Genomic DNA, 10361 nt, shown 5'->3' with positions numbered 1-10361 from the left:
CCGACCACCGGTCACCGGCCATTGACTACCGGCCATCAGCCAACCAACGATTTTTTTTCCGACCGCCATCCGGCCATAATATTCCGACGAAAAGGAATATTCCGGTGAGGGACAAAAAAAGTCTCGGGGGCTTCCGCCCCCGAAGCCCCTAAAGTTGCCCCTGATTTTTGGCCGTGAAAATTTTGGTTTGCGGCGAGTGATTTTCCTTCGCGCACCATGGCTTCTCCTCATAATGGGGGCCTTACAAATCGCTTTTACCACATAAAAGTACAAGGGTAAATCATGCTCCATACTTAACATACTTAATACTATATATTTTATATTATTTAAACTCTTTAGCAAGGACATGGAGTTTCACTCCAACCTCAATTTTGAAGAGTGATTACTTTTGTTTTTGTAAAGGGTGTCTCTACTTCTCTTGGAAAAATAACGAGGAGCAAGCTATGCCACGCATAGATAAGCTGGTACATCTTGAATGTGTATGCGCACGTGTGTGTGTGTGTGTGTGTGTGTGTGTGTGTGTGTGTGTGTGTGTGTGAGAGAGAGAGAGAGAGAGAGAGAGATCATGTTTCATTTTCTATGGCATCGCCGTGTGTCTTGTAGGTCAGAGAGAGAGAGAGAGAGATGTCTTTGTTATTTGTTGCAGTTCTGTGTGTGTGTGCATGCACGCGCGTGTGTGTGTGTGTGTGTGTGTGTATGTGTGTGTGTGTGTGTGTGTGTGTGTGTGTGAGAGAGAGAGAGAGAGAGAGGGGGGGGGGGGGGCGGGGAGGGATCCCATTCAGTTTTGCTGAGGAGTGCATGTGTCTATTTCCATTTAAAAGATAAAGGGAGAGTGCCATTGATTGGCCTAAGCTCTAGACAGAGAATCCCCCCCCCCCCCCCCCCCCCTCCAAAACTCGATCCTAAACACAACCCCCCATATGTATTCTCCTCTATTAACACCCCTGGCTGCAGGTGATCCGCACGAACCCCATACCCTTATACAACCTCAATCCTCTACTGGCTAGGAGGCCAAGAGTCTGGATCCAATACATGTCCCACTCGCCACAAGCGCTTGGTGAGCCACCTACTCCTCTACCGCTGCATGTTCGCCACCCTTGATCCCAATGAGTTCCATTTTTGCCTAGCTACAGCCCTCCACACCATGCGAGAGAGAGAGAGAGAGAGAGAGAGAGAGAGAGAGAGAGAGAGAGAGAGAGAGAGAGAGAGAGAAAGAGAGAAAGTCCCACATCCATCTCCACACTTTATTCATCTTTTTTACGCCAGTCAGCAGATGCTACAATGTTGAGAGCTTCAACGTGACCATCCAAGCTTTTTAGCTTTACTAAGTTTTCACATCTCAAACTCCTGACATAGGCAAGAAAAAAGGGGTTCTGCAACGGGACAGGTGGCATTGCCTGTTGCTACAGTGCTCACGGCAATGGTCGTGCAAGGCGGGTCTTCGATTCAATGTTTGAGAAAAATGTGTCTTAGACGTTTTCAATTTCAAAAATGCCGGTTGAGGGCAAGGGGAAAAGGAAAAATTCCACCCTAAAATAGAGAAAAATAGTGTAAAAAACTGCAAAATAAACCTAATTTTCTAAATTTCCTGTTGGAAAATTAAAGGAAAGCAATTTTGTATGTTTGAAAAATGATTTTTCCAAATCACTGATGTGATTGCATTGGAGGATGATCATTGCCAGTTGAGGGTATTGGCCTTGGTCTTGGAGTTAGCAATCCTTTGCTCATTTGGATACTCCTTGGTGCTGCATACCTAATGTGAGCCCTTTGCCTCCCCCTATAAATGATGACTCTGGTCTCTTATTGTAGGGTTGCCTCCATGCATGTGCCTCCATTGTAGGACTATCTCCTGTCATTTTGCTTACATTTAGAGCTTGGTCACTTTGGAACGGCTAAATAGCCTTCCAGCTTTGTTTGCAAGTCAAGAAGTGACTTCAAAGATAAATGCTTGATTTGACTGAGCGATGAGATAGATCTTGAGCAGGTTCCTACTAACCGAGAGGGCCTCAAAAGTCAACCATGTAAAAGGCTATGCACGTTTCGAGGCTCTTAACTACCACGGTTAGATAGGTAGAGAGAGAAGATCCAGCTCGTGATTGGGCCAAAAGTAGGCTCGTTGGTACACGCAACCAGGCTCTTAGCCTCTCACATGCTTCATTTTAATACTACAAACTAGACATGCAGCCAGAGAGAGAGAGAGAGAGAGAGAGAGAGAGAGAGAGAGAGAGAGAGAGAGAGATGTTTTTCTTCCTTCTAACGTGGTTTGAGACCCGTTAATATTGTGACCAACTAATCTCAACTCTCAGCTATTATGTTTAGGCAAACCTTATCCAATCCAAACATTGTTGGCAACAAGTCGGCATCCTGCATAGCACGTTAGAAGAGAGAGAGAGAGAGAGAGAGAGAGAGAGAGAGAGAGAGAGAGAGAGAGAGAGAGAGAGATCATCCTTAAAGGTCAGATTGACCTTTGGGATCGAGTACAACATGTAGCATGCTTGAAGATTATGGATATAAGGGTGGCCACCACTAGCAAGTTGAATCCATGAGGTGGCTAGGAGAGAAAGCTATGTAGACCATGGTATGGGCTAAAATGTGGGTTAAGCAAGTTTGATATGACCAGAAGCTGAGCACTCATGTAGGGTATGATGATTGCACTCTCAAATTTTTAAGGGATATAATTCGCGTGCAAAAAGAGACTCTCCTCCATGTAGTGCATCAATGCTCTGTCTCACATTCAAAGGAGTGGGAGCTAAGCCAAATGGCTGCTATGATATAAAATATGGGTAAGGGAAAGCATGTGAATGGTTGAATACAGTATTCTCTCTCAAAGAAGAACGTGCATCTGTGCTCCATGTGTGTGTGTGTGTGTGTGTGTGTGTGTGTGTGTGTGTGTGTGTGTTTTGCAGCACACCCTTTCTTCTAGCATGATGCCCAAAACTCTTGCAAAGAGAAACGATTGAGTGAAATTTTTTGCTTTCATTACCCTCACATTTTAAGGTGCGAATTGTGCTCAAATGTACACAGACAAACAATATGCACCTTATGTTACTAACCTGCTTATGGTTAATTGCAAGAGACCTCAACATCCATGCGATGAGTCTTGGTAGATGCAAGTGTACGTGCTAGCTAGATTGAGTGCAATCCATCCTGTAAATTTTGAAATTTATCCACATATAAAGACAAAGTTTCTATAGCGATGTAATCACCCCCATGTCACACACCCATCATGAATACTGCCTTTGAGAAGCAAACAACACACTGCTCACCAAATCAGTTGTGCATACCAATGGAAAAGTTTCTTCTACTACTATGTGGTGTAATGTTGGCATGTTGGGTCATGGCTGGTACATGCATCCTAAGTGCCAACAAATAGCAGTTGATGATTTAGTTGACTATGATGCCCCAAATGCAAGACCAAAACTACACGAGAGAAGCATGGGAGAGTTGCTATCATGACCAATGCCTTGATTGGTAAGGATGGTGAGAGGGAATGCTAATGCATCTAAAGAATTTTCCGTTCAATGCAAACACTATATCCAAAGAAGGATACCATCTCTCTATTAGTCTATTTAGAGGGCCACTACCATTCACTAGGGTCCCATATCAATTGTGTGAGGTGGATGTCTCTAGCCTAAATGCAAATTTGTTGCGTCCTTAGAGAGTAACATAGGACATTAAGACAAGATATCATGGGAAGGGAGCCCATTACTTAATTCATTCCCAAGAGACCTCAAATTGACTTGATAATTCTTGAACTCAACACACACACACACACACACATAGATAGAGACAATTTGGGGCGGAGGGGGGGGCGAGGGACACACTTGCCATGATTAGGAGGAGTATGTTGGAGCTTGGCATGACCAACTAGAAGGAGATTTTTCCTTGGTCAATCCACAAGAATGTGGAGAGTAACTACTCTTCATTAGTTGTTCGATCTTACACTCGAGTAGGTAGCCAAAACGACTTTTTTACAAACCATTAATTAATTAGTTTGGGGGAGGGGGGGGGGGGGGGGGGGGGAAGAAAGGAAAAGGGAAGGGTGGGGGAAAAAAAGCAAAAGGAGAAAGGGGGGGTAGGGGTAGGTTAGGTTAGGGTAGGGGGGGGGGGGGGGAAGGGGGGTGTTTGTTTTTTTTAGTGCTTAAGGGAGCCCTAAGGGCAGCCAAGACGAATAGCCTAGTGGTTAAGCTTGTCTTTTTAGTGTCTACGTGCTGAGGTCAAATCCTAGGGATTAGGGGTGCTTTTGAAGCTAACTCGAGATGTTGAAGCATCTTGGGAAGATACTATGTATTGAAAAGTGAAAGTTGGAGCCAGAAGGTAGGCAAAGAAAGGAAAAGAGTAGACATATTGTTGATCCAAAAGATAGATTTATGCTTGGTTGATGTGAATGTGGAGGGAGGCACTTAGACCTTGTGTGTTGTCATACATTGTCATCTAGAAAGTAGTTATAGTGGTGGTTGATTCACAAGTGTATTAAAGAGCTATAAAATTTCACATGAGAATCATAGGAATTTGTCTACATCTGTCCTCCCTGTGAAAGGAAGGAGAACTATGGTTGCTTCAATTGACACACATGTAGCCGCGGCAACGCGCAGGTCACATACTAGTTCTCCTTCTTCCCCTTCTTTCAATCGATCGTTTTGATTTTTTAACCAGCTCAAGGATAATCTGAGGCACACTTTTTCCCGAACACTAGCCTCAGCCTCATCCTAAGACACTTTTCTAGGACCTGCCAAACCTGGCTTGTCCGTTTTCAAAGATAGACTTTATGATTTTTTGGTTTCAATGTGCTTTTGGAGGTAATAAGCTTTTCATATGTAAAAGGAAAAAATACTCAAAACTGAGTGAATTGTTGGAGAAAAACTAGCATTTCCTAGTAGCACAACACACACACATCATTTGTGGCATACCTTATGGGGCTTTCGCCATGCAAGAGAGCAACCATCTTGTCATCTCTTCTCTCTCCAACTTTGGGGGCGGTTGCATCCTACGTTTCTTTGCTTTACGTAGGAGTAATGGGAGAGATATTTGATAACAGAGAGTCTTCTTGTAGATTTACCCAGAGTCACAATTGGAAGCTAGGAGCGGGCTATTTAAAATTAGAGCCTTGCCTTGTATAGTGGTAGTTGTGTACCGATACTTAAAAGAAAACCGAGTAACTCCTACTTGATGCTCAAGTAGTTTGTTTCGCAAAAACTATGCGTCTAAGTTTAACATCGATAGTCTGTTTAGATGTGTTTTTTGGCTCAAGAGGGTGGTTAGACCATACCCCACTTCAAAGTGCCACTTTTCCACAATGATGTCTTGCTTTCTCTATGGGAATGTTCCAACAATTTGAATGTTTTCCCACGAGCACCTCTACTTGACCCTCGACTTTGCCTATGACAAGGTGCTCTAAGTCCCTCTTGTGGGTTTTTTTTTTTGGGGGGGGGGGGGGTTGCTCTTCGGGTTGCCTCCTTTGACCCACCACCCCACGCTACCATATTTATAAAACATTCGCATCATGGTGCTAGTCAAAGCACATGTCAACTTCATGAAAAAATCGCAATCAAACAATGGGAGGTTTACAGGTCGTGTGGCTACTCTACGAAGACCATAGCCAACTATCAAGTACACATTGCCTTTTCAATGTGAATTCATCATTTAGAGAGAGATTGACCTAGAGAGTATTTCCCTCGTGGTTGCAACAGGACATGCTCATGGAACCTGCACGGATGAAAAAATTGGCTTCCACAATGTGGTCTTCTGTGTGGACTTTAAACCTATCAAGTTGGTATCAAATTGGAATTGTACACTTACATTAAGACCTAAGCTTGAAATGTACCATGTTTGTTGAGTGAAATTTAGCAGTTTGAAGACAACATAGAATTAAGGCAAAATGAGTCTGGCAAGATGGAAAATCACTTGTGCCTTTGTGTTGTTTGCTATATGGATATGCAAAACTCAAAAAAGAAGAGTTACATAGTGAGAACTCTATTAACACACTCAAAATTGTGTTATCCAAAATTTCTTCAACGTAAAGAAATTTTAATTTAGTTATGAATTTTAAGACTATGTAGATATTAAACCCGTCTTAAGTTTTTTACAAATCTAGTCATAAATTTAGGAGCAGAGAGATTTAATTGGTGGCTAGAGTTGAGGTAGTTTAGCAAAGTTCTTTCTCAACAGCTCGATGATGTTTCTTCATGTTGGTTATTTTGCAGGCATTACTTTGGTATGCATTTGGATTTCATGTTGAGGAGGATTGGGTAAGCCGATGTGGTTTGCTTTTCCTTGTAAATTTGTCAATTGTTATATAATAATAATTATAATATAACTTTTTGTTATGATCTTTTTTAAGATGAAGGAGAGTTTTATGGAAATATCAAATTTATATAGAATTTAGCCCTTCCAATGTGGCATTTATTAATTTTTCGAGCCATTACAAGGACGCAAACGTAGACGGAGTCAGTGTTAGAAAAAAACTGGGGTATAGTGTATTTAAACCGGCTAAAATTGTAAAATCCCGGTTAGATTTTGAGCTTGCCTTGAAGAAAACGGACAAATTTACACAAGTTTTAGTGTAGAAAATCTTCGGCAGTTTGCCCTTATTTTCTTGGGTTAGGAAAAATGTATTTTTCTAGCCCTGGACGGGGCAGTTGGTCTACGGCCTCGATAGCGAGGTGGGAAGCGGTCAGCAAAAGAACCGCGTAGACTTGTGGAGACATGGCCAGCGGCGGCTTCCCGCAAGGCATATAAAGTCGAAAGCCCTTTCTGTGAACAACGCACTTCTCTCAGACAACAAAGAGAAGTGGGATTCGGTAATTATTGCAGAGAGAGAAGAGAAAAGAGGGAAAGCCAGAGAGAGTTTCTTGTGTTGTATACGGACGTGCTTTTCAGCTGCCATCGTTACTGCTGTTGGCGCACAGAGACAGAGAGAGAGAGAGAGAGAGAGAGAGAGAGAGAGAGAGAGAACTGGCCAACGTCTATATAGCGTCTTCACTTCTTATGGAGCTCGATGAAATTCTGGAGCTGCAGCGGTACAGTGATATAAGGATGGATATAGAAGACGACGATGGTCATCAGAAAAGCAACAGCAGCATAGAGCGGTCGAATATGAGCTACAGGACAGAGCACGGGCAAGAGCAGGGCGACGAAGATGTGGTCCAAAGCATCAGTAGTAAAAGTGCAGTAGTTGATCTGCAGGCAGAGGCAGAGGCCTCTGTTGACCAGCTGCTGCAGAGAATCGTCAGCTGTAGCAAAGCCTCTACGTCAAACTCGGCCCCACTCCAAGGTACTGCTGCAAGGGCGCGCCCCAGCCTCAAAGCTATCAAAGAGCCCCACTCCTCCATCGCAAAGCGACGCCCCACGCCGGCCGCACCCCAACAGTTCTGCAATGGCAGAATCAGACCCATCATCATCCACATTTACCCTCCTAAGATTATTCACACCAGCCCCTCCAAATTCATGTGGCTCGTCCAATCCCTCACCGGCTCCCCAGAGACCCGCTTCCGCGCCTGCTCGCAACTGCAGCAGAGCGCCCGCCTCACCCAGGTTGACCATCATCGCCATCTTCCTTTCCCTGCAGCTCCCATGGAAGCTGCGCGACAGGCTGTTATAATCACCCCTACCCCAGTCTATCCCTATCCACCTCTCGATAGGCGTCAAATTGGTAGCCCTAATTCTAATGCTAGCCAGCCGTTTGTACATAATATTTATTATACACCCGCAAAGCTAATCAGCGCTAATGACCAGCTCGCTAATCAGCACTGTAATCTCAGCATTTCCCTCGACAAATGCAGGACGAGTAATTATAGCGAGGAGAAATCTTCATTATGCCTGCCCGTTTCCCAATGCTCAGTCGGAGCTAGTGGCGGCGCAGTGATAGACGTGTCTCCAAGGGGGCCCTTGTCTGCGTCAGAATCCAGTGAAGATTATGGAGGCAAATTAGCGGCGCCCTTCATGTGCAAGAGCGTCGCAGCGACAACAATCACGCCTCCTGCACCCAAATTTGAGAGTTGGGACTCATCCAATGATCGAATGATGAGCTCTTTAGACATGAATTCTGTGCATAGCAATTCCAGTGTATCAAGCCTCCTCAAAGAAATGGCGGACGCAAATCTCCTGGTGGATCAATCGAATTCTGATAATTATACGCCTAACAGGGCTCTTAGTGTAGGGTGTAGTGAATTACTGCCAAGCGAGTATTCCTTAATCCATGCCCAGCAAAATTGGGCCAATGGTGCTCCGCCAATTGATTCCATGTGGGATAGCTATCCCATCGACACCTTTCTGCATTCTTTACAGGATCTCATCTAATTAATGCAACGTGCCTTGTTTACTCCTTCCTTTCCTTTTTTGCACGCAGTGTGCGTGGTTTGTACTTTGCTGCTCTATTTCATGTGGTGATCTCTCTTTTGTCTCTGTTTAATATATGTGCCATTGACGTGCCAAGGCTACTATGAAACAAACAAGTGAAAGGATCAGGATAGCTTTGTAAAACAATAAGAAAGCAATAAAATCTTTAGGTTGAGTTTAAGTAGAATTATATAAGGTGAAGCACTATTCAAGAATGTCTCTTTTATTAAGCGATTGAGTGTTCTCGCAAAGAAGCAAACCAAATATATACTAGTAATTTTTTTGAAATTTGTAGGATTTCTTAGCTACGTTTTGACATTATTGCATCGGGTTTTTTTTCTCTTTATCATGGTTTGCTCATTAATATGTGTGTGTGTGTGTGTGTATGTGTATGTAGTATAGAACTTACTAGAATTGAGATGAAATAAAAATATCCATTTAATACTTTAAAACCAAAATAACATTTAAGGTAAGTCTCAATCCTCATCATTGAAAACATGAAAAGTATCCTAACCTAACACATCTCTAAGGCTTCTTTTAGAAAGCCAAAAAAGATAGTTTGTTGCCAATGGTCACAATTGCACCCAAAATGTAATCCTTTTACAATGACCTTATGGAGTCCCAAATTAAAAGCAATGTGAAAGTTCATTATGGTCTACATAAGGCTAACAAATAAAATTTAAGGTAAGTCTCAATCAAGCCATTTTTTAATATTCTTCTAGTCGGTACTGGCTACTCGCAAATGGCTTATATATTATGAAAGATCCCCAACAATAAGGTAAATATATAGTGCACATTGCACATTAGTATTTTGAAACAAAATAAAACAAAAAGGAAGTAAAATAAAAAGACACATTAAAAATCAAAACAAAAGAATATTTTAATGCTTTTAAATAAGCATAGAAAATAATTAAACAGTTTAGTGAAGTGATTTTTTTTTAAAATCCTCAAATGAGAGAATTGTTTATCAATACCTCAGTGTTTGAGAAAGATGTGCTTGAGCTTAGGCTTAAGCCCATTGAAAATCAAGATTAGCCGATTGCAAAGGATGGCAAAGGAGAAAAAACCCGATAAAATATACTAGAAAATAGTTCGAATATTTAGCAAATTTAAAATTTTTTCTAATATTTTCATTTTGTATTTGTATAAGGAGGAAACTTGCCGCTTAGACAAAAATGACTTTCTCGAAGACTGCATCATAAGATCAAACTCCTATTCAAATATTTTGTTTAATGTTTTGATCTCTAAAGTCATTTTCAAGTATGCATAGAAAGTAGATTCTTTCTTGGAGAATAGGTTTCTATTCCAAAGTTTTAGCTTTCTATTGAGAAGACTTTTGAATCCCTTAGGGGCACTTGTCTCTCAAAGAAGGTGATGTAAGGAAACAGAAAGAACAACAAAGTTATTTTACAAAGACCCTTGCCATGTAGCGCTCATCCAACTAAAGAATCCAACGACCTGAGTCTTTTAACAACCTTGCACAATGAACCCTATGGTCTTCCACATGCCAAAAAACATATATGTGTGTGTGTGTGTGTGTGTGTGTGTGTGTAAAATTTATTGAAATTATGAAAGGTGAAACTTCACTTTAGCATTCTAAAACAATAAAATGCAAGAAAAGTAAAGACATTATGTGAAATGAAAGGTAAGTCTCCATATTCATGCACTAAAAACTATGAAAGTCCCCGTAACCCAACCCAATACTAAGGGTTTCTTTTAGAAAGCCAAACAAACTGCACTTGAAAGATAACCCCTCCGGGGCCTCTACCCTGCAGTGCTACAATTATTGCTGCTACACGAGTATTCAAAATATAAAGATGCTTATATGGGCCATCCAATTTTGGATAACCCAAATGAGTATCTTTATTTTTGACCTACAATATTAAACATATCAAATATCAATTGCATTTTGGAAAATGTAAAAAATAAATAAACTTTGAAATTACATGTCACACCTTGCCTGCATAATTTGAAGCACAAAAGAACAATACTTAAATTTAATTACAAGCTGTAAAGTCAAAACT

The 10361-nt window shown here is 41.7% G+C and overlaps 1 protein-coding gene across 1 annotated transcript; it reads left to right on the top strand.

Annotated features, from left to right (window-relative positions):
• Nucleotides 1-6801: 6801 nt before the first annotated feature.
• LOC147438873 (uncharacterized) lies at nt 6802-8353 on the top strand. The gene has a single exon (XM_086484209.1). It carries the CDS (start codon nt 6988-6990, stop codon nt 8296-8298), a length of 1311 nt encoding a protein of 436 aa, XP_086340335.1. The 5' UTR covers nt 6802-6987; the 3' UTR covers nt 8299-8353.
• The last annotated feature ends 2008 nt before the right edge of the window (nt 8354-10361 follow it).

The sequence above is a fragment of the Adiantum capillus-veneris genome, chromosome 16 (assembly GCF_014529385.1).
Source record: "Adiantum capillus-veneris isolate H3 chromosome 16, ASM1452938v2, whole genome shotgun sequence".
In the NCBI taxonomy this organism is placed as follows: domain Eukaryota; kingdom Viridiplantae; phylum Streptophyta; class Polypodiopsida; order Polypodiales; family Pteridaceae; genus Adiantum; species Adiantum capillus-veneris.
This window is presented reverse-complemented; position numbering and strand designations above follow the sequence as displayed.